The following is a 25,151-nucleotide window of genomic DNA, read 5'->3' as shown; positions in this document are numbered from 1 at the left end:
ACACAGAGAAACCCTGTCTCGAAAAACCAAAAAAAAAAAAAAACTAAGTCTAAGTATTTCTTTATTTGTGGGCAGGGCTGCAGCAAAGGCAAGACTAGCGCTGGATCACCCTCCTGCCACAGCTTGCCTGTCTCCACCTTCTGGATCACTCTGCGTACCCTCTGATGTCATTTGATCTTATACTTCATATACTACAGCACAGTGAACACAGCTTTTATTTTCCACAAATAAAATAAAATAAAATAAAATAAAATAAAATAAAATAAAATAAAATAAAATGTATGCAGTTTGGTTCTAAACTTTTTTGGTTTTTCGAGACAGGGTTTCTCTGTGTAGTTCTGGCTGTCCTGGAACTCACTCTGTAGACCAGGCTGGCCTCAAACTCAGAAATCTGCCTGCCTCTGCCTCCCAAGTGCTAGGATTAAAGGCGTGCGCCACCACCATCTGGCTCTAAACTCTTTTTTAAAAGATTTATTTTAAATTATGTAGTGTGTGTGTGTGTGTGTGTGTGTGTGTGTGTGTGTAGGGGTTATGTTGTGCATGTGAGTGCAAAGGGCCTACAAAGGCTAAAAGGTAGGTGTTGGATCTCGTGGAAGCAGAGTTCCAGGCAGCTGTGGGCTGTCTGAGGTAGATGCTAGGAATGGAGCTCTCAGCCTCTCCTACAGAGCACATACTACTGACTGCTGAGCTCTCTCTCCAGCTCTGTGAAATTCTTTTGGATGGTACTCTCTGGGGTGTAGCTGTATAAGGGGTTAATTCTTTCTTGGAACACATACTGACAAGCCTCCCCCATCCCCCAGCCCCAGATGACGGTGAAGAGTCAAGAGTCATTCGTTGGCAAGGAACTCCTTTTCCCTAACTGCATGTACTACCTTACCTGTCGAGACTCACCAGGTAATGCCCTTCTCATACCCTGCCAAATATCCATCTACAGCTGGTTCCAATAGCTTAACTTTTCATATGTGGGAAGGCTTTTCTGGGTTCATTTTTCTTTTGATGTTTTTGTTTTTGAGACAAGGTTTCCCTGTGCCCAGCTATCCATCCTAGAACCTGCTCTATAGACCAGGTTTGCCTCAAACTTATGAAGATCCGCCTGCCTCTGCCTCCTGAGTTCTGGGACCAAAGGCCTGTGCCACCACATCTGGCCAGGGAAGGCTTTTTTACGTGAAATAGCTTAGGGAGCCCCGTGCAAATATAGTGATTTCCCTGGCTATATCATCCATTAGAATAAGTACCGAAAGGCTGGGGAATGTAGTTCAGTGGCAGAGTGTTTGCCTTGTATGCATGAGCCTGGGTTCAACCCCAAAACAGAAAGTGAGTAAAACAACAGTAGAATAAAAACTAGAAGATGGATGACAGCTGCGCTAGGATAAGTGCCATCCTTGTTGCTTTCTCCTGTCATCATTAGTGGGCATACTTATCCAAAACTACGTTGCATTCCCTCCTGTGTGGTGTTAATTGTCCCAGCTATACATTTGGCAACTGCGACCCATCTACCTCTGAAACTCTTCTCAGAAAAAAAGGAAGCGTCCCATTGGCAATTAGTCCAGTGACAGGCCATCAGCATACCACAGTGGAAGGATGTGCTGGTCAGACTGGAGGGAACCTGATGACTTCACTAGACAGACCTGCTTCTCTTGGTGTCATTTATAAACAAAAAGTATATGTGCACACATATTAAAACATGCATGTACATACACACACTATCATTCTACTTGACCTATTATATTCAACATGTCCATCTTGAGAAATACTCTTGGACCAGCTAGGCAGCTCAGTGGGCAAGAGCCTTGCTGATGACATGAGCACAGTTGCTGACACCCACATGGTGGAAGGAGAGAAGTGATTCCAATGAGTTATCCTCCAACTTCCAGATGTAAACCATGACACTCATGCACACGCACGTGTGAGTGGGTGCCTGCACACAGACACATGTAAACCATGGCACTCATGCATGTACACATGTGAGTGGGTGCCTACACACAGACACACAGATACAACTAAATAAATAAATAGTTTTTTAAAGGAAGGACTGTCGAGTTGGATGTGGGAGAGACCTATATTCCCAGGACTTGGAAAGTAGAGGCAGGAGTTTGCAGTCAGGCTAAGCTACATGGTAAGATCCTGTCCCAAAAACTCGAAAAAGGAGGAGGGAGGGAAGAAAAAAATTTGGAACTGAGAAGTAGTAGCAGTTCTCAATGTAGATCAAGGCAAAGAATCCTCTGATGACTGTCCTGTCTGTCCATGAGCTGCCTATCCATGAGCTGGGCTCAAAGCCTGTTCCACATCATAGCCTTAACTCAACACCTGGCTTCTTCCTAGTTTTACATTTATATATGTGTTTGTTTGTTTGTTTGTTGTAAGCTTTAGTTTGCTTATTTATTTGATGTGGGGCCTAACTATGTAACCTTGGCTGGCCTGATATTGCTACGTAGACCAGGCTGGCCTCAAATTCACAGAGATTGCCTCTAATCTTGGATGGGATTAAAGTTGCACTGCCATGACAGGCTACTTTCACATTTATTAACTGACCATTTGGGACCATTTTCTACTTCATTGGTATTTTGTTTATTAAGTGGAAGTCTTTCAAATTCTTCCCTGGCCTGATTAAAAAGTAAATTATTAGTATAAACAACACTTGGAAGATTTACAACCAACCCTAAGGACATTGATGTCCAGACTTCGGTCCATATATTTCTTCTTCTCATATTTATCTCGAATAAATCCTTCAACAGCTCTGCAAACACTTATTAAGGATGAATCAAAAACTGTGTCTCCATCAGTGGAAATGTAAAAGATCAATTTGTCCCCTGTGGCAATGCTCTCCCCTTTCCTTCCTGCCTGGTTTCCCCCCATATTCAGTTTCCCTGACCAAAACCTTGAAATCACTCCTTCAAGGCTACTGCAGGCAATCACCATTTCCTGATTTCCCTTTAGAGTAATGACAACAGCAAGTGAGATTAACCTTCACTGAACACAGTGACCTCTGTGGCTGATGCAGGTTAAGAAATCAATGATCTGTTTTAAGGCCCTTGATCAACAGACTTCAAAGGCACCTAAAAGCCGCTCAAAAATAAGCTTACACCCTGCTGCCAGACTCTGATTGATAGATCTCTTTCATGTAACAGGTCCTACCAACGTCAAACCCTAACAAGGCAGTCTTCGAAGTTCCTTGAGAAACACCACCTTCAAATAGGCTTGCTCTGTGTCTGTCAGGCCCTGCTGAGGGAATGGAGGGAAAACAAGACTGATAGACCAGTCCAATTCAATACTTTTATACAAGATATTTAAAAAGCAGTGACAGTTTTGCCAATTGTCAGGGTTCACCAGAGCACAGTGAGCCATTCTTCTCGTCAAACAATAGTGTCAGAGATTCAGAAACTACTGGAGCTGTCACTCTATGGAAGAACTCGCAGTGAAGTCACTGCAGCCCTAATTCCCTAGCTTTTCCTACTTGATGCTAGATGACAGTCCCAGGATCAGCACATAAACACTTTTTTGTTTTGGTTGCAATAGAGAAAAACCAAAGTCTTTGGTTAATCCATGCAGAGATGACACAGTCTAATCTCAGGCCTTGAAGGTCGCCTGGTTCTTCCCAAATATCAAAACTGCACTCAGCTATCACTCCAGAAAAGATACGGGTCTATCTGAGGTCGCCGAAAGGTCTCAGGAAGGTAGGCTTCATAGAGTCGGTTTGCTTTTCCATTCCCCATCTCTTGCATGCACTGCAATGAAAGAGAATGCAGACAGGGAGGTGAGTCCAGGAAGTGCCTTCATCTTGCCCAGTCCTCACTGTGCAGAAGAGCCAGCTTCAGAGAGTGGCAGAAGCAAGGCTTAAACTTGTGGGTTCTGTTTCCCAACATTTAGTCCCCACAGCTTTTTCCTCTCCACAGGTTACTTTGTTTTTTTTTTTTTCTTTTTTCTCTGTGTGCATGAGTGTTTTTCTAGCATATAAGTCTGTACATCACATGTGCTTGAGGAGGCCAGAAAAGTTTCATTCCCTGGGACTGGAGAGCCTCTGATTCCCTCAGGTTTTGTTTTGTTTCTAATTGAAAGTTGTGTCTAAAAGACATAAATAATTCAGGAATAATTCATTTGAAAACCCAAGCTACACAGTTATCCATCAGATTTCTACAGGGCTGGCACTAACAGGTGCTATAAATTCTAAGTTAATACAAGTTTTTTTCTTTTGGCAGTGCTGATAACTGAACTCAGGGCCTTGTACCTAGTAAACAACTGCTCTACTACCACTAAGCTACACCCTCAGCCTTTCTAAACTTACACTTTTATCTACCTTACTTTGTTCTGTTATGAATACATGCATTTTCCACTTGGCACTTAAGTAGACCTCCATGCTGGTTAGTTTCAGTTGTCAACTTGATACAATGTAGAATCACCTGGGAAAGGAGTAGCAGCTGAGGAGTTAGCTAGACCTGACTGACCTGTAGGCATGACTGCAGAGGATTGTCTTGATCGTTAATTGATATAGGAAGACCCAGCCCACTGTAAGCAGTACCACTCTCTAGGCAGAAGTTTCTGAACAGTACTAAGACAAGTAAAAGCTAGCTGAGAGGCAATGTGGACCTGTTTCTCTCTGCTCTGCCTGTTGCTGTGATGTGACTAGCTGCTCAAATTTCTGCCTGGACTTACCCAAAATAGCGGCTTGGAACCTAGAGTTGTAGGCCAAATAAACCCTCTCTTTCCTCATTTGTGTTGCTTTTGGTCAAGGTGTTTTATCACACCAATAGAAATGAATCTAGAAAAAAAAAAAACGTCCCTCACCATTTTAGACCTACAATGGTCTACAAGTAGAGTCTGAGATCATTTCTAAAGCCTCTTCTGACAGGAGTTAAACAAAACCTCCTATTTCTACCATTAGCTTTAGCTAGTGGTTTTCTTTGCATCCTCCTTCCTTAATACCCCTACCTGCCCCCCCCCCCACAGGAAGGCAAAAAAATCTTCAAAAAAAAGGGTTTCAACATAGGAAGAGAGAACAAAGAACAATGGCGTTACACTAAAAAGCAGGCCTCAGGCTATCGGGCAGCAACAGTTTATGTGTCACCACCAGGCCACCAAGCTGACAGCAAGCTAGACTTATACATTCATTTTAGCAGCACAGCACTATGCTGGAAACACAGCTCAGAGGCACAGCTTAGAGTATCTGCCTAGTATATGGGAGGCCCTGGCTCAATCCCTAAAACAAGGAAGAAAATGCATAGTCTATGATTTGGAAGGGTTTGGTTTGTTCTTTTTAATCGTGGGGATCAAAACCAGCACACTTCTACAGGTTAGGAAAACACTCCCTCGCTGAGCTGTGCCCTCAGCCCAGAAGGTGTTTTTGTGGTTTTGTTCCTTTGCTTTAAATGACTGCCTACATCTAAAACCACAAGTGTTGTATCTATAAATGCCAAAAATCCCACCAACTTGAAAGAATAATAATTTTATCTAATAGAAAGTCACACCTATAATCTCAGTTCTTGGGAGGCTAAGGTAAGTACAGAAAGAGTTAGAGGCCTGCTTTTCACAAAATAACAATGAAAATAACAATTTGCTGGGTATAGTGGTACATACTTTTAATTTTAGCATTCAGAGAATAAAGACAGGGAGATCTCTAGGAGTTCCAGGTCAGCTAGGGCAAGCTACCCCTTAAGATGCTGTCCCAAATAAATAAATAAATAAATAAATAAATAAATAAATAAATAAATAAATAAATGAGAATTTGAGAAATGTGTTTGACAACTAAGTTTTCCTCTTCATCTTTCCTCACCTTCATGATCAGTTTAGCATTCAATCTGAAACTGCTCTTACGTGGGCACAAGAGAAGCCAGCTATAGGCTGTGCTGGTACCTGAATCTGTTCTTGAGTCCACTGGTCGAGGTTCACTGATTTTACCCTGGATATATGCACCCCCAGATTCCTGTGGATCCCAGCACATCGAATGCAGATAAACACACCGATGTTCCAGGAGGCCCATCTCGGCCCTGTGAAGAGCAAGACAGGACAGTCAAGTACAGATTATGAGAATGCCCCAGCTCATCTGTGCTGCTTAGATTATCAAACAACATTTCTGCTAAAACCAAATGAGATTTTACTTCAATTACCTTTTTATTGACTTTACTCATTCCTGTAGACCAATGTTTGACTTTCAGCTTAAACTCTGAGTGCACAGTACAGAGGTTTCCAGGGCAGTCACACCGCTGTGCGGTGATCACCACTCTAAGTCCAGAACAGTTTTATCACTCAAATCCCGCACCTACTAGCAGGCATTCTATAACCCTGCTCCCCATCGGCCCTTAGCTCCCAGTCCCTGGCAATCCCAGGTCTATTTTCTGCCTAGGACTTGCCAGTTTCAGGTATCTAATATATATGGAACTATCCAATGTGCAGACACGGGACAGGTTTTCAGTGTCTAATCACTGCTAAAATGCACGTCATAGTACTCTGTCACTTTTATGAAGAAAACTCCCAGGAGAGTGGTAGAAAGCCACATCTAAGTCTCTCTAACCTGGTACCTTACACCAACAGTGGAAGACACTGTGACGGTGGGGGGCTTGGATTCAGCTTTCTTCCTAAGAAAAAGGATATGTACACTGCAGGTCAGCCAGGCTCATGTTGAAATTGAAAACGCTGTTATCCTCTCCTCTCCTCAGGCCTATAAAATATGCATCTACATTAACCTAACAAGATCCTCTCAGCTGGGCTGATGTCCCTACTTTACCCAACTACAGAATTATCTAGATTCAGAATTGCCAGATAATGTAGTTAATTGAACGCTTATTGGTACAAAGAGAAAACTCAAATGTGAGTTTAAAAAAAAAAAAAACTGTTATAGAATCTTCTATGCCCTGACAGTTCTCTTCACCCTAATAATATCTCGATAAAATCTCCAAGTGTTTCTCATAATTTTATACAGAGTGTGTGTGGGGGGGAGACTTATATGACAGTTACCAAAGACTGACTGAAAATTTTGATATGGTTCCTTCTCTATTATTCCTCAGAAACTAATGGCATATATTAAGCACAGTATCAAAATTAGAGGTTGAAGTGACACCAATGCTGCTGGCTTTCTACAGAGAATAGCAGGGCCTGTGCTTGGAATAAAAAAGTTGCTCAGCCTGTGGATTTTGACAGCAGTCTTGATGAATAAATCCTATGGGAACTCTTAGAAATCTGAAATCCTATGGGAACTCTTAGAAACCCATAATTATTATTAGAATGATACTATTTTGATTCAGGTAAATTTCATTATAGCAAAATACACAGGAGGTGCAAGTCTTCATAGCCACCACCAGGGGGTGCTCTCTGCTTGGAGGTTTTTTGCTAGTCTTCTGGTTCAGGTTTTATCTTCTGAAAGATCTTCCTTCAGTCTCTCTAAATCCCTAGCTGATTACATAGTCTTCTACGGGCTAAGAGACACATAATGACTCATGTACTTGTATCTGGTAGTGGGGTGTCATACAGCTGCAAAAGGAAAGAGCCAAACCAATGGGAAGGAGGCTTCTCATGGTGCTGAATTCCTGTTTTTGTGAAGTGTTTTCAGAACTACCATATGATCTTTAAAATTTTAAATGGGACCAACCAAATATCAGTATTTCTTGAGTTCTGGATTTGAAAGTCTTGAAATCAAGATAGTTAAGATGGAGCCAGTGAGACAGTTCCACAGGTCAAGGCACTTGCCACCGAGGCTGGTGACCTGAATACAATCTCCAGAACCCACACCGTGAAAGGAGAGAATGAATTCTCACAAGCTGCCCTCTGGTCTCCACACATGCAGTGGGACCCCACCACACAAACACAAGACACATGCACACACGCATGCACGCATTAAAAAGCAAGTAAACAAACATAATAAAAATTTTTGGAAAGAAGTTAGCTATGGAAGATTAGACTATCTGCTTCCTGGGTCTAAGAGAAAGCAATCTACAGTCACCTAAGATACTAGCAGCACTGGGATCTCCAGACACTTGCAGTCTTCCTGCGCCTGAGTCTACACACTTGCAAAGACCCCAGAATAGAAATACAGGCAACTATCTTTTAATAAGCAGCCAGATGACAGCCTCCCTTCCTCTCCCACCTCCACAGTCCTCCCACCCGGCATCCCTCCCACATTTTTCCGGTAAAATAGTGACACTTCTCATTTCTACCTTACTCAGTCTCTCTCCCTCACCTGACCTCCCTGCATCTGAGGCTAAACCAATGACCTCATGCATTCCAGGCAAAAGCTCAACCACTGCCCTACAACCTGAGTTCTCTCTTGGTTTTGAGCAACTAGACTTATGAGTCACCAACTACATAACCCAAAAGAGACCATGAAATCAAGAAGAGACAAAAGTTAGTTATGGGCTAGGAGTGGAGCTCAGTGGTAAAGCACCTGCCTAATATATGCCAAACTTTGGGTTCAAGCCTCAACACTCTCATTCAGTTTATATGGCTGAAAATATGGGGAAATGGTATAGTTATTAAAGGTATAATCTGTGAAGTCAGAAAAAACTGCAATTCCATCAGATGACCTTCAGAAAGTTGTATTTCCCAGGCTTCGGTTTCCCCATCTATAAATGTGTTTAATAACATCTACCTCAAGTTGTCTAGAACAGAAAGAACATCAATAAGTAACAACTGCACATAAGAACATGATACAGAAGAAGGATTCTAGGCCATATTTCCCAGTAATCTCCACTGAAGGGCCAGTCAATGGATCCACATGTGTCTCCCCAACACTGGACGATACTACAGAATGCTAGGGGTTTGTAGTTTGTTGTGCTTTTTTTCCACTTTTAGACAAGATCTCACTATGAAGTCGTGGTTGGCCTCAAACTTATAGCAAACCTTCCTCCTTTGCTTCTGCATTGTGGGATTATAGGCCTGTACCAAGACCTGACTTCCTCCACTCCCTTTATTTTTAAATGAAATGTATTGTATGTGTTTTATGATATGTGTGATACTGTAAAATACACAAAAATGGTTATTACAGTGGAATGGACTTGTTCAATGTGCCAAGAAACACAAAATTTTAAACAACTTTATTTCCTCCAAAATAGTCTAAACTGTATCACTTAACACACACACACACACACACACACACACACACACCCGGCTGCAATGCAATCCTCTGCATGCAGTCCTTGTCCTTATGCCAGCATGTGCCACCACTCATGCTGATGGTCCAGGCTGCTTGGATAGGGGATGCTCAGATTCCATAGTGTTTGACACCACTGCTGCAAGGCCTTGCAGCTTCTGCCTACATCTGGTGTCCCTGCAACTGTCCACAGAGACATCATCCTGAAATTAAGCGTGGGAAGAGGTGATGCGAAGTAATGTTCTCAACAGTTTTGGAAGCAAAAGGATACCAACTAATTCAAGCAAACGGAGATTGTTAGCACAAGAACAAGGCGACTCTGCGAGCGCAGCCCTCGGGAGCTACAGCACAGGATCAGGAGGGACTGACCACTTCACAATGACAGGGAGTCATTACGCAATGACGAGCACATGAAAATGAACAAAGCACGTAGATTTGGTCAATCAATTTTTAAAAAATCAAGTGTAGAATGGATCCACGTGCCGGGCAGTGGTGGCGCACACCAGCACTTGGGTGGCAGAGGCAGGTGGATTTCTGAGTTCGAGGACAGCCTGGTCTATAGAGTGAGTTCCAGCACAGCCAGGACTACACAGAGAAACTATGTCTCCAAAAACCAAAAAAAAAGAAAAAAGAAAAAGAATGTATCCACGTAGTACGGGAAAATCTGGGCTTACACTACCTGCACACACTCTGATACCTTAGGGCTGGTGGCTTCAAATGTAAAATGGAAAGCAGACAAGCAATGTCCAACTTATATTCCACCCTGGACAGCATTATATACTTGAGTAACTGCTGCAGCCCCACTGCAGCTTGTTACCAACCCCACCCCGACCAGAGCTGCCAGGGTTAACAGGTACGTGAGAAGCAAGAATCCCTTCATTTCATTTTCTATCTAGCCCTATTCAGTGTACCCAGAAACTTCCCAACTCTATCCATTTATTTTTTTAAAAGATTTATTTATTTTCATTTTATGTGTATGTTTTGCCTGAATGTATTTAGGGATACTGTATGTGTACCTGGTGCCTGTGAAGGCCAGAAGAGGGGGCCCTATTCCCTGGAACCCATGTTAGGCATGGTTGTAATCCATCATGTGGGTGCTGGGAACTGAACTTCAGTCCTCTACAAAAGCAGTAAGTGCTCCTAACCACTAAGTCATCTCTCCAGTCCCTATCTGTTTTTTAAAGACAGGGTGTCTCTGTCACCCCAAATAGTCTTAAATTCACTGTGTAGTTAAGGATGCTTCCCAAGTGCTGGTATTACATGTGTATACTACCACCGCAGGTTTTCTGTGGTGCTGTACCTTATACCCAGGCCTCTGTGACTGCCAGGCAAGCACTCTATCAAAGGAACTACATACACCCTCTGCTCCAGAAGGAATCAATCCATTTCTACCTTCTCATCTCTCACCTCCAAGCACTCATTCTCATAGTGATATTATAGACTGCCTAGGTACTAGGGATACAAAGGCAGAGTTTCTATTGCAGTCCTGGGCACTGAACCTAGCACCTCGGACATGCTAGACAAGTGCTCTATCTCTAAGTTACACCGTTAATAACGAATTGGCCCTCTGACTCCCACCAGAATAATCTCCAAAATCCAAGTCTGTACAGGCAGACTTCCGACTATCATCTTCCATGGAGTTTCCTACACAGGGATAAAAATGTAGACTGGTGTGAATGTCACGTACAAGTGTTGTACATGTCTCCAAAGGCCTTTTAATCTATTACTACCCTTTTGTTGTTTTGATATTTTTGAGACAGATCTTGTTATATAACCCTTGCTGGCCTGGTACTTGCTGTATAACCCAGGTTAGCATTCCTCCTGCCTTGGCTTCTTGAGTCCTGAGATCAGAGGTGTATAGCAACTCCCTGGTCTCCAAGGTCTTGTCCTCCCATGCCTAGACAGAACCCCTCCCCCCCCCTTCTTTCTGCCCTCAAGGCACTGGCCTGTCCTTTCTGAAAGCTTTGTACCTGCTGTTGCCAGAGCCTAAAAGCGCTTTCCCTGACCACCAGCCACACTGTAGCCTAACCATGTCCACCTATCCAGCTGCTTTCTGCGAGCTGTGCCGGGTACAGCTCAGCAGCAGAGTGTCTGCCTCAAAGTTGTGAGGCCCGGGTTCCTTGGTTATGAATCTGCATCAATTCACAGTCCTCTTGTCTTTTCTTTTCCATCTTACATCTTATTATAGGAAATGTCAGCCACAGAAAGGCAGAGCATAATTAACCACCAGCTTTGGCAATTTCAACCTACATCCTTCCCCCATCCACAAACCTCATATTAAATAGAATAATTGAAAGATGTATAGAAATCCCAACACCTTTTCACCTGAGCATATTTCAACTGACATCTTTAAAACAGTGGTGTGAGCTTGATCCTTTGTGTTTTCTAACTTATACTGCAATTGGTCGTTATGTACTTATGTTTGGGATTGTTCCTGCTAAACTGTGTCACAAGAGTTAATGTCACTCACTATCATCCTTAGAGTACAGCATAGCTCCCCACACATAGCAGAGAGGCAGAATTTTTTTTTAAAGCTCATGTAAAGGTAAATAAATCTAGAGCTGGAGAGATGGCCCAGCGGTTAAGGGCACTGGCTGCTCTTCCAGAGGTCCTGAGTTCAATTCCCAGCATCCACATGGTGGCTCACAACCATCTGTAATGTGACCTAATGTCCTCTTCTGGCATGCAGGTGTACATGCAGATAGAATACTCATATTCATAAAAATAAATAAATGTATCAAGGGAAAAGCAGGTAGGACACATGAATATGTTAAAATTGTTCATTATTGTCAGGCATGCTGGCCTGGGTTACATAGTTCCCCTCCCCCAAACAAATACACACACACACAGAGGAGGGGGGGAGGGAGGGAGGGAGGGAGGGAGGGAGGGGGGGGGAGAGAGAGAGAGAGAGAGAGAGAGAGAGAGAGAGAGAGAGATTGGCATGGAACTCACAGGGGGCACCCCTGTCTCAGCCTCTCGAGTACTGGCACTACAAGTATGAGTCACTGTATCTGATTTAGTGTTGCTTTCTAAAAACTAAAAAAATATTGGTAGACTACATAAAGGAATTATGAAGTTTTTAGTTCTCTGATACAGAAATAAAACTGTTCTGCTGAGTGTGATAGTGCACACTTTTAATCCCAGCGTTGAGGCAGGGGTATGTGAATTTCTGGAAGTTCAAGGCTGGCCTGGTCTACCTAGTTCAAGATCAGAGATACATTTGACCTTATCTCAAAAACAAAAAGAAGGGGGAAAAAAAGAAAGAAGAGAACTACTTCTATGACATACTTACTTTTAAAATTCAGTATTAAAACCATATGAGAATCCATTCTAATATTGCTATCCAGGAAAGGTATCCAAAGTTCAGACTAAATACTAAAAGTTAGCTCTGGGAAGTGGGATTAGAATTCTTTCTTTTAACTGAGCCTATCTCTTTTGCTACCTCTCAGTGAAGGACACAGTAGTGTTTAACATGCCGAGCAGTCACAGGAGAGGGATGAGCTAACTCTGATGAGGCATCAGAGAACTGCACCTGTGAGGAGACGGTGGTTGTAGCACGATCTGGAAAGTACTTTTTTTTTTTTTTTTTGGTTTTTCGAGACAGGGTTTCTCTGTGTAGCCCTGGCTGTCCTGGAACTCACTCTGTAACTCTGTAGACCAGGCTAGCCTCGAATTCAGAAATCCGCCTGCCTCTGCCTCCCAAGTGCTGGGATTAAAGGCGTGCGCCACCACCACCCGGCCTGGAAAGAACTTTCTAACAATCAAGTTGTATGAAAACTAATGCAGCGTATCCAGAAACAGGATAAAGACCCCAGGGCCAGAGGACTTCCAATCAGCTCTCAGGAATGGCAGAAAATGAGCCTGTGTGGTAAAGTCAGTGAACAGGAGAACGGTGACACTCACGTCCTGTCCGCTGCCACAGCTCTAGCAGATGATTTGGAGGTGATTTTTTCCTGTGGTGAGACCTGCAGCTTGAGCCTCACACATGCTAGCCAGGGCTCTACCACTGATCTATACTCCTCGCACTGTGGGTGAATATTTGGAGGGTGGGGGCTCCTTTCCTATGTTAGTTCCTTTCTTGTCACTATGACATTGTCTGTCATTGTTTGTCACAAACATAACAACTTAGGGAGGAATGATTTATTCTGACTCACAGTTCAGGATTTAGCCACCAAGGTGAAGAGAGAACAGTTCACTATGGTGGTTAGGAAGGAGAGAAGGAATGCCTGCACTAGACAGCCTCCATTCTCTCTGGGACAGTGCTACACACATGCAGGGTCTCCCTTCTTCAGTTAATCTTCTCTAAGCTTTACTAGTATCCTAGCTCCTCCATTCAGACTGAGATTAATTTCATGTTTCTTGACTATCATTCAATAGCTTTTAAAAATGCTGCTGTGGCTGTAAAATGGCTCAGCAGGCAAAGGCACTTGTTGCTAAGTCTCATGAGAAACCCACATGATGGAAGAAGGAGAGCTAACTTCTAGTTGTCTTCTATCTCATATGTGTGCCATGGCTTGTGTGCACATGCATGTACACTGTGAATGTGTGTGTGAACAAGATAAGCAAATGAAAATGCCAAGCAATATAATCAAATTATAGACCTATTAATTATTAATGAAATTAAAACACTCAAATTCAGTTCATGAGCCTGGAATTGGCACTGAAAACTAGTTTAAATGTGATAATGTCCTCGTTGGGTTTTGTCACCTTGACACAAATCTAGACATATCTGGGAAGAGAGAATCTTAATTGAGAAAATGCCTCAATAAGACTGGCCTGTAAGTAAGTCTATGGAACATTTTCCTGATTGATGGTTGATGTGGGAAATTAAATAGGGCTACCTACAAGAGGTATGTTTACCAGCCTGCTTTTGTTTATTCAAAAAGTGCCCATCCAGTTCCCCATTCCAAAATAAACAGTAAGCAGTAACTTCTGTAAATTCAAGCAGTTGAAGGAACCATGAGACTAAAATAGGGCTTGCTCAATCAAGCTCTGCTCTTAGAATGCGCTACAAGAGAGGCCCTGTTCCCTCTGGGCCATCTTATCTTGCAACTGTGTTTCTGTCTGTTAAGGGATGGGGGAGAGTACTACACTAAGACGTTAAAAAGTCAGAGGTACACGGGCAGGAGAAAGGGCTCAGCAGTTAAGAGTACTGGTTGTTCTTCCAGAGGACTCAGCCAGGATCAAGTCCCAATGCTCACATGGCAGCTCACCACTGCCTGTTACTCCAGCTCGGGGGATTTGACACCCTCATACATGCATACATGAAGGCAAAACACCAATATACATAAAGTAAAAATAAATAATAAATCATTAAAAAGGGCCAGAGCCAGAATTACAAAGAACCTTGGATGTCACTGAGCCCAGCCATCCCACTAGATACAGGGGACCTTCAGGTCAGTAATTTTCAACTTGTAGGGTCCCTTTTGGGGATCAAACAACTCTTTCACAGGGGATGCATGACTCTTTTGTAGCATATATCCTGAATATCATCAGGTATTTACATTACAATATATAACAGTAGCAAAATTACAGTTATGAAGTAGCAACGAAACAATTTTATGGTTGGGGTGGGGTGGGGTCACTACAGCATGAGGAACTGTATTAAAGGGCCACAGCATTAGGAAGGTTGAAAGCCACTGCTTCAGGTGATCAACTGGCTCTGAAGTGTTAGCTGGTTCTACAGTTAGATGGCACAGACTCTTACAGAAGGCTTGTTTTAGGTGGGTTCCATTCATCTATCTGGACCACTTCCATCTCCCAGAGCTTGCTCTTCACTCCTCCTAGATTTACATGAAATATGCAAGACAATGGTGAAGGCTAGGAGATTCTAGCAGAGGAGAGCTCCATTTCTTATATTTGATCAAAGTACAAGCCAGCTGAGTCAACTTCATCAAGATGACCAATCAAGGGGAAAAGATGCAGCAGCTGAATTGCTATGACTTCAGTGGAGGTACAAAGCAACCTCAGGTCTACCAGGTAACTAGGAAAAGGAGGTTAATGAAACAGAGCCCTGCTGAGTACTCACTGATGAAACGATAGTCAATGTAGACCTAGACCTAGGTCAGCAGCCATCAGGGCTTTTCTCAAAACACCTGCAAACTCTTAACATCAAGAAATCAACTGAGGTCTTGGACAAGAAAAGAAAGATTCTTAGTCTTTCTCAAGTGATAGCCTTGCTAACAAACTGTGAAGCTCACTTGATTGTTCTCAGCTCTAGGCCAGGGAGGGCCACAAAAGAAAATACCACTGAAAAACATACAAGGATTTCAGAAAGGAATACAAGTCCAAACCAATCTAACAGCCAATGTTGCAGGAAGTATCACCAAGAATTTTCTGTTAACCCTAGGAAACCCAGTACTTGCTCTAAACTAGTCCAGTAACGTGTTGAGCATATCTGGGTTTATCTGCCTGATCCTTGCAATCCACAGAGCTAAAGATAAGTATTATCTGAACTATGCTACCTGACTGTAAATCAGCTCAATTCTTTGAGAGTCAATTTCCTTCCCAAGATTAGATTGTCTCTAAAATCTAGCTCTTGTAAAAGACAGTTATAATGTCTCTAATTCATTAAGCTGTTAGGTCGGGTGGTGTGGTTCTAAAATACCAGCTACTTCCAATCTTGTAATCCCAGTCACTGAGGTGGAAAGATTGCAAATTCAAGGTCTACTTGAGTAGCTTAGTTTGACAGTGTCTTAAAGAAAAAATAAAAATAATATTAATAATAAATTTTAAGAGAGAGGAAACACTGGTAGAGTGCTTGCCTAGAATGCTTGAAGTCCTGAGATAAATCTCTAGTGCACAAACCCAATAAAATCCTAAAATGCAACACCAAGAAACATTAAAGTTTTAAACCAGTCAGTGGTGGTACAGACCTTTAATCCCAGCACTTGAAAGGCAGGGCAGACGAAGCTTTGGGAGTTCGAAGCTTGCCTAGTTTACAGAGAGAATTCCAGGGCAGGCAGAGCCACACAGTGAAATTGTGTCTCAATGAATGAATGAATGAATGAATGAATGAATGAATGAATTGAAATTATTAATTTTCAATAATTTAGCTCCACATCAGTCTTATTTCCCTGGTTTACTATTGCTAGGTAAGTAGGATTTAGTATATAAGCTAGGTTGTATGGAATAGAAATTAGTAATATATACCTATTGCTGCTTCTGGTGATAAGTAACTATGGAATCAACCAGTCAGTACCATTTTTACTGAAATGTAATCTTCAGACTTCAAGAGGGAAAGGGTAAGGTCCTAGATCATATTTTTGTTGGTTCTGAAAAAGATATCCTGCAAGGTATGTCCTAATGGTCATTTTATCCAGAGACTATGTACCTGGATTTCCCACTGTCAACTAAGTATGGCATAAATTCTTCCATGATCTGGGCCTTTCTAAAGCCATTGCTTATTACCCATCTTCTTGTTTCTATATTCCAACAGTGACATCACTTTCTCCAAAGACTATGCCAGCAGTCATGCTCTTGTGTCCCAGAGGAGCCCGAAAGGGTAATTCCCACCCACGGACACCTAAGGCATTCTTCTGATTCTGTGACAGAACGCATCACACAGAAGGGCCTGGTGTGGTGAGTTACTGATTCCACAAGAGTTTCCTAACTGCCAAAAAAATCTACACTATTCATGTGGAAACACCATGCTGTAACTCATGTATATGTATGCAATTTTCATGTCAGTAATGCCTTAATTTAAAAAATTATGCACAAGGCCTTGGGCTTAACCCCTAGCAACAAAGGAAAAAACAGTCTTTCTAGCTGGGTGGCCATGCATGGTGATATCTAAAACCTTGGGATGGGGCCAAGTCTCTTGGCATTTCCTAGGGAAATTCTGGTATGTGCTCCTATGATTTTTTAAAATAAAGAGAAGACATATTTTAAGGAAAGAGCAAAAAGTTGGCCAAAAGATTTCCTGCTTGTGTTGAAGAATCCTGTGAAGTTGATGAGACTGGATGAAGTTGTCTAACCAGGAAGCCCTAAGCTACTTTCAGTAGAGACCAGCCCTCTAAACTTAGAAAACACTGAATACAGTAAAATTTGATTTTTGGGTTGTTGTTTGTTTGTTTGTTTTTCTTGAAGACAGGTTCTGTGTAGCACTGGCTGACCTGGAGCTCACAGAGTTCTTTCTGCCTTTGCCTCTTCAATGCTGGGATCAAAGGTGGGCACCACAATGTCCATCGGTCATAGTAAAATTGACTGAAAGGGCTAGACATGTATTTCTATTTTGAAATCTCACTTCTCAAGGGGCTGAGGCAGAAGGATTGTGAGCTTTTACGTTAGGTTGGAGGAAACAACAAGACCTTGTCTTAAAAAAAAGGCAAAAGAGAAAACAAACCAGTAAACTTTAAACAGGCCTACCTCTTGACTTCAGCACACTGTCTTTAAAAAGAGGTACACAGCCAAAGAGATGTTCAGGCCAGCTTGGTCCAAGCCAGATGGAACTGACAGCTCTTGTCTCAAACACAGACAAGCAGAAGTAAACTCTAACCTTTCCTCTTAGGCAGTGACAGGGGAGTGGTTCACCTTTGAAGAGACCTAGACACTTAAAAATTCCTCAAAAGCCCTTCAATCCCCAGAGTCTAACACCCGGAACACTGACAAGTGGCCCAGGAATGAAGAATTTTCAAGGGAACTAATGGATGGTGAGCTTGAAAAAGTCAGACTTGGGACAGGCTGAACTACAATCTCCAAGAAGCCTTGGGACAGGTTGAACTACAATCCCCATGAAGCCTCAAGAAAGAAGCAGAGCATGGGAACTAAACAACAACTCCTAAGCATGTGGAAAGAATCTCAGCACAGGCACCAACGAGGCTGTAAATGAAAAAGGGGGAAAGCCTTGACTGACTATGTGCTCGGAGTGAGTCTGCAGTCTGCCTACTGTTCCAGGAGCTAAGTGGAGGCTGGGAATCTGGGACCAGAAAAGGGTGAGTCAGGAGGAAAGTCACCTGGACTGAAATCAATCGGGGCACTCCCTGATGTGTACATGGAAAGGCTGGCAAGAACTTCTTGCCCTTTCTGGATTGGCTGAAGATTTGTCCCAGAAGCCTTTAGGAAGCCACTCTCTCTACTGGGAAACCCATGTGTGAAACCATGCTCCAGGCTGCTTCCCATAGAAGTCTTCTTTCTCTCACAGCCTCTCCTGGGCACTCATTCATGGCTGTTCCAATGTTGGGCTTTACCTAAACCATCAGCCAGGTGGGGTGATACATGCCTTTAATCCCAGTACTTGGGAAGCAAAGGCAGGTGGATCTCTGTGAGTGAGAGACCAGTCTGATCTACAGAGCAGAGTTCCAGGATAGCCAAGGCTACACAGAGAAACCCTGTCTCAAAAAACCAAACAAAACAAAAATCTAAGCTGAGGCTGGAAAAATGACTAGCTAGAGAGTAAGGATAGAGAGTGAAGTACTTGCTGTGTAGGTGTGGTGATGACATGAGTTCGAATCTCCAGATCCTATGTAAAGTGGGATGTGGTAGAGCACATGGTAATCCACTATTCCTCCAGCAAGATGAAAGGAGAATCCCTGAAAGTTCACATACTGGTTAGCTTGGTGTATGCAAGGTGAATAAAGGTGCTCTTTCTCAAACAAGGTAGATGACAAGGACGAACTCCTGAGGTTGACCTCTGACTTCCAGGAATATGCCATAGCATGTACATACCCATATGTGTGTGCTTTTTCAATTTCTCTGTCCTCCTTCTCCTTCTCCTCCTCTTTTTCTTCTTCCTCTTCCTCTCTCTGACTCTGTCTCTCTTTCTCTCTCTCTCTCTCTCTCTCTCTCTCTCTCTCTCTCTCTCTCTCTCTCTCACACACACACACACACACACACACACACAAACACACACACACACACATAAAATAAATAAATAAATAAAATCATAAAACCTAAGCCAGGTAAGGCAGATGACCGTAATTCAAGCATTTGTGGGGCAGAAACAGGAGGATCAAGAATCTGAAGTCAGCTTGGGCTACATGAAACCTTGAAGGGAAAAAAAAAAGCTCATAGAACAGGGCTGCAGAGATGGCTCAATGTTAAGAACACTTGCAGAGGACCTGGGTTCAGTTCTGAGAGATGCAGCACTCTCTTCTGGTCTCTGTAGGTACCAAGTATGCATGTAGTACACTTAGAAACATGAAGACAAAATACTCATAGACATTTAAAAATGTATTTTTTTAAATAATATTTTTGATTATTTTGGAATGTCACATCATGAACTCGAATCACTCATTTCCTAGTCCTCTCAGATCTGCCTCCCAGCTTTTGTGACCCCTGGCCCCCAAAAGGAACAAGAAAAAATTCCAATTTGTGTTGCCCATATACTCATTGAAACATGGTTAAACTCCCAGTGGCCAGCCCCTCAAAGAAAATTGAGTCCTTACCCACCTGCACCCCCTCCAAAGCCATCAACTGTGGAAAGCTACACTTCAAAATCCTTATCACAATTTTTTAAGAGTCCTTTTCAAAGAGTTCTGTCTATAGATTGTTACTTTAAAAACTGATGTAAAATATTAAAAAGATAGAAATAAATGAAAACTTGGTAGGAACAGTTTTGTGAAAATGACTTTTTTTTTAAATAGAAGAATGGTACAGTCAAACATGCCACACAGAATGTCAGAGGTCTAAATGTCTATAATGTTTCGTGTCCCCAGGCTAGCCCTTGAGAGTTGGACTTTAGCTAATTCCCTCTATACAAAGATCCTGATTAGAGCATTTATGAATAAGCTAGAAGAGTGCTGGCTGAGACGTGCTTCTCCGCAAAGGGGAAGGGGAAAATAAAAAATAGCTGCTTTCACTGGGGGCAGGAAGGAGGCTACTTCATGAGGCCAAACAGCAAGACTACCTCAGTACAAACGGTTGTTTGGCTTGAAGGCACCATGTGGGCAATTACTCCAGCAAAGGCTCAGCTGGACTAGAAACAAAGGCTTCCAGAACCCCAAGGCAGGGACTAACACAGGCTGAAGTGTCAGTTATGTGCTGGTATCCCAGCACATCCCTGCAAGGATGCCCACAAAACAGAGCCTACTTTACTATGCACCATTCTGTATCTGATCCAGTGAAAAGTGAATTGAAAGAGAGTTAGTGGGAGAAAATTCTAAGTTAGTCCTAAACTTCCCATTTTATAGCAAAAGTTAACAGGTAGAAAAGTTTGACCTAGCCAGTGGTGGCACAAGCGTTCAATCTCAGTACTTGAGAGGCAGAAGCAGGTGAATCTCTGAGTTCAAGGTCAGCCTGGTTACAGAGAAACCTTGTCTCAGATAGATAGATAGATAGATAGATAGATAGATAGATAGATAGATAGATAGATAGATAGATAGACAGACAGACATATAAGTAGCATTATTTAAACTAAGCAGGTTGTATTTGGGGGGGAGAGAGGGAGAGAATGAGAACACATACATATATATGTGTGTAATGACAATGAAAAAAAAAAGAGGCCATGAATTTGAAAGGGAGCAGGGGGGCTATAGCGGAAGGTTTGGAGGGAGGAAAGGGAAGGAAGAAATGATGTCATCATAATCTCGAAAAGTAAGGAAAAAAAAACCCTGAAAAATTCCAAGAGAACATGCCCACTAGGAGGTACACATTTTTGGAAGAGGCCACTAGAGAAAGATGACATGGAAACTGATGAGGGGCTTTTTATTCTCTATCAGTAGGATAGATTCCTTCCCTTCTACCCAATGATGACAATTAAACTTCTTCACTGGGTAGCTGAAGGGCTAACTGTCATAGCACTGGATTCTCACACAAGATCCAGTCCTGACCCATGATTCACACTGCTGACTTGATAGTCTTTATAGGAACTGCTTTCCTGCATGTCAGTCACTACCTCAGCCAGCCACTATCAGCAGCCTGAGGTAAGATGAGGGACAGCTGAGATATAACTACATAACCACTTCAAAGCCAGCCAGCTGCACCTGATATTTCAAAACTTGGTATTATCATCTAAGTCCCTCACAATCAAGTGTTAGCATTTCCTACAAAGAAGCACTGAATACAAACCTGCTGATAAAACAAGTGATAAGTCACAGAGGAACAACATGAAAACTGACAGTAAAGCCCACCCACATCCAAAGGGTCCAACTCTTGTCCCTCTGGACATAGAGTTCCCAATCAAAGTGCTTTCTCTTTTAAGGGAGAATCCTGATGTCTCTGGAAATTAATGGCGGTCACAACTGACAGGAAGGAGGTGGAAATGTGCTAGGCATCTAGATCTAAATGTCCAAAATACACAGGGCAATCCTCACAAGGAATTACCAAAATGTCAATAGTGCTGAGGTCAAGAAACGCTGCTCTAGAGCAATCAGTCTTAAGCCTTAGGATTGAAACAGGCAAGATAGGAAAATATGCCAATTCTGCAGAAAAGTTCTCTCTTGTTCTGTGACAGACAGGCGTTTAGGGTCAAGTTATAACTTGATGGGTGCTCTACAGGCCTATGTGTCAAAAGCTTGGTCCCAGAGGAGCACTCCAGGGAGATGGTGTAGCATAAAAGAAGTGGGGCATCTTGCGAAGTCTCCAGATCACTGGGTGTCTGCCATCAGAGGGTGTTATGAGACCCTAGTCTCATCGTCTTCGTTGTTTCCTGGTTTTGCCAAACACATGATGCAGTCTTTGTCATGGATGGACCCTCCAAAACACACTTTTCTTCTTAAAAATAATTAGACTTATTTGTTTTATGTGTATTTTATTCAGCTGTGTATTTTATTTATGTGTATTTTATTCAGCTGTTCCCAGCAAAGCACAGGCTTCTCACCCAGATAGCAGCTCTATACCAAACCTTCTGAGCCAACAGATGAACTCTGTGATCCAAAGGAGCAGCTTTCTCCAGACAGCAGAGGAGACCCAACCAACGGCAAACACAGAGAAAGACAATGCCATTTGCCCAAATCTCATCCATATCAAAACAAGTTAGACAGCTTTGCTTTCTAAACAATCAGCAGCATAGAAATTAATTCTGAGATCAAAGCACAAATGGCTAGTCCAGTGGCAATGCTGAATATTAGTCACTAAAACAGCCCTGCCTAAAAGGGAGGAGATCAAAAGGTTTGCCCTTTCACACAGAAGACCCATCGATTCAAAGCTGGGCACATCAGAAGCAAGTATGAGATATACATATGGGAAGATTTGGCATGGGGAAGGGCAAAGATGCCTGCTCTACAGAGACAGATCTGCACAGGCATCTGTATCCAGAGTCTAGGATAGGACTCTAAGAAACTAATCACAGTTTCTAAGGAGTCAAGGCAAGGTTCTTCAATTAAGCAAACCTATTTCAGTGGGCACAAAGAGAGCTTCTAGAACTGCTGAAGGATATTATTAATTCCTCCAGAACGGTGTCTAAATATTTACTCCCACCCCACAAAACGGCTAAAGCACTGCTATTTCAGCCTCCAGTTTCACCCCCTGGCTACATTTTCCCCCAGATGATGTGTCACACTGAAACCTCCTACAGAGGGCAAGGGATCAGCTTCATGACAGACTCCAGCTTTCCTGTGGTACAGATGCCAGGAGCGCACAAATGAAATGCTGCAAAGAAGCAATTACCACAAAGCAGCCACGAGATTCACCTCTCAGCTTCCTAGAATGTCACAGGTCTCCAAGCAGCCGAGTGAATAGTGTGAAGAGGACTGTTACAAATCAGAAGAAGAATAAGATCTGAACACACACCAGCAGAAAAGCACCATCTGTGGTAGGCACAGAGACGCTGCCAGCCAGTGTGCATCAGCTGTGCACACAGAGACATAGTCCATTGTCTTTGTTTACAGTCTAAGAAAACCCTTGCTTAAAAACCAAAAATTGGGGGCTGGAGAGATGGCTCAGCGGTTAAGAGCACTGACTGCTCTTCCAGAGGTCCTGAGTTCAAATCCCAGCAACCACATGGTGGCTCACAACCATCCGTAATGAGATTCGATGCCCTCTTCTGGTGTGTCTGAAGACAGCTACAGTGTACTCATAAATAAAATAAATAAATAAATCTTAAAAAAAAAAAAAAAAAAAAAAAAAAAAAAAAAAAACCAAAAATTGTAGCAATTATTATTCCCTTTTTAGCACAATAGGGCCTCTAATCCACCTTTCCAGTGGATGGGTTTGAGTGAAGGAAGTGTGTGTGAATACCTAAGGGACTAATCATGGTGTGGCAACACTTTCCCAATAGGCAGAGGGTGCTGACCCATCCCACTGTGATGTGACACACAAAGCTGCCCTGTGCCACCAGGACTCCCCAGATCTCCATTCCTTGCCTCAACAGATGTCTACCGCAGTGAAGCATTTCAGAATGGTAGCCCCTACAGCAAAATCAGCTCCAAACGACTCCAACCCAGGAGATGCCACCCAACTTCTTTAAATTAGAGGGGCCCATAATTACTCAGACTAAAACATAAATAACTTATTAGTCTAATAGTAGCACAAAATTTACATTTCACTATTATCTATAATGATGAAAACTGAAAACACAAATGTCCAACATTTACTGTTACATAAAAGATGACATGCTCCCATAATAAAGTATGCTTTTATAAATAGATAAATGAATGAATGAATGTTTACATGTTTTTAATGTCATCAAAATATCTATGATAAATGTTAAATGAAATAATAATGTCGCCGGGCGGTGGTGGTGCACACCTTTAATCCCAGCACTTGGGAGGCAGAGGCAGGCGGATTTCTGAGTTCGAGGCCAGCCTGATCTACAGAGTGAGTTCCAGGACAGCCAGGGCTACACAGAGAAACCCTGTCTCAAAAAAAACAGAAAAAAAAGAAAAAAGAAAAGAATAATGTCATAAAAATTGATGAAGTACAAACTCAGATAAACAATGAAGAATGAGAATTCTGGGAGCTATCATTTGCATGATTCTGGTTTTTCATGCTTTCCAATTACTTTATTATGAATATAAAGTAAGTGCCATAGTCAGAAAAAATGGCAGCTCTCAGCTCTGCTTTTAAAGGCTTCCAATGCTCAGAAAATAAGCACACCTCCCCACTCCATGAATCTCATAAGATTAAAAAAAAAAGCAAAAACCCTGCTCTAGGAGTCTGTTCCTATGGCAACAAGTCTTCCCCTCCCCCTTAAATACATGAGCAATCTAATGAAATAAGGATCTATTTTCACTCTGCCATAATACAGACCCTCAATTTGAGTCCCTTGTGCTGAGCTGCTTCTGCTCAGACAAGGCTTGGACCCAAGGATGATACTCAGGGGAACTAAACTGCATCCCCTGGTTCCAAAGTTTCATTTAAAGATAGCCCTTGCATTCTTGTACGAGCTGGAAACACACAGCAGCCCCACTACAAGGAAGACCTTTTCTTAGATTTCCCCTGTCTGCAGTAATTCCTCTTGCCAAATTCCCCTTACCCACTTCCAGATTGACAAAGCCAAGCCCTGTGCCAAACAGCTACTCTGAGTAAATACACTTTGAACCCTGCTTGAGAGCCTGACTGAATCTTTTTAATTCTTTTTCTTTATCAAGTCTGCTCTAACACTGAAACTGGTTTCCAACAGCTCTGCTGTTTGTAACCTGGCAAGGACAAAGGTCCTCGCTAGCTCTTCCCTAAAGACCTTGTCAGTTAGCACATGAGCTAAAGTATCAACAGCAATAGAAAGACCTGGAGGATGCAGATTACAGACTCTACATACTCTTCATGCTCTACATAGAAAGTTCTTATAAGAAATGATTTTTTAAAAGCTTAAGAAGTGCCAGGTGAGGTGGCACACACCTTTAATCCTAGTTTTTGGAGGAGGCAAAGGCAGGCAAATCTCTTTGTCTGAGGCCAGCCTGGGTCTACAAAGTGAATTCCAGAACAGCCAAGACTACATAGAGAAATCTTGTCTTGAAAAACAAAACAAAACAAAAAAAAACAAAAACAAAAACAAAAAAAGAAAGAAAAAGAAAAACCAAAACAGCAGGGCAGTGGTGGCGCACACCTTTAATCCCAGCACTTGGGAGGCAGAGGCAGGCGGATTTCTGAGTTCGAGGCCAACCTGGTCTACAGAGTGAGTTCCAGGACAGCCAGGGCTACACAGAGAAACCCTGCCTCGAAAAAACAAAACAAACAAACAAAAAACCAGCATAAGATC

At 42.5% G+C, this 25,151-nt stretch overlaps 1 protein-coding gene across 1 annotated transcript in view; it reads right to left on the bottom strand.

Moving 5' to 3' along the window:
• Nucleotides 1–25,151, bottom strand: part of Smap2 (small ArfGAP2) — a 48,181-nt gene that overhangs the window by 10,965 nt on the left and 12,065 nt on the right. Inside the window, exons 2-4 of the mRNA XM_028784950.1 lie at nt 5,848–5,981; nt 3,640–3,725; nt 2,659–2,737 (exon numbers count right to left, since the gene is read on the bottom strand). Of these exons, the coding sequence (XP_028640783.1) occupies nt 2,659–2,737; nt 3,640–3,725; nt 5,848–5,981 (299 nt within the window). The remainder of the gene's footprint in view (nt 1–2,658; nt 2,738–3,639; nt 3,726–5,847; nt 5,982–25,151) is intronic.

The sequence above is a fragment of the Grammomys surdaster genome, unplaced genomic scaffold (assembly GCF_004785775.1).
Source record: "Grammomys surdaster isolate TR1022 unplaced genomic scaffold, NIH_TR_1.0 100, whole genome shotgun sequence".
Lineage (NCBI taxonomy): Eukaryota > Metazoa > Chordata > Mammalia > Rodentia > Muridae > Grammomys > Grammomys surdaster.
The sequence above is the reverse complement of the archived record's forward strand: the minus strand, read 5'-3'. Positions and strand labels throughout refer to the sequence as shown.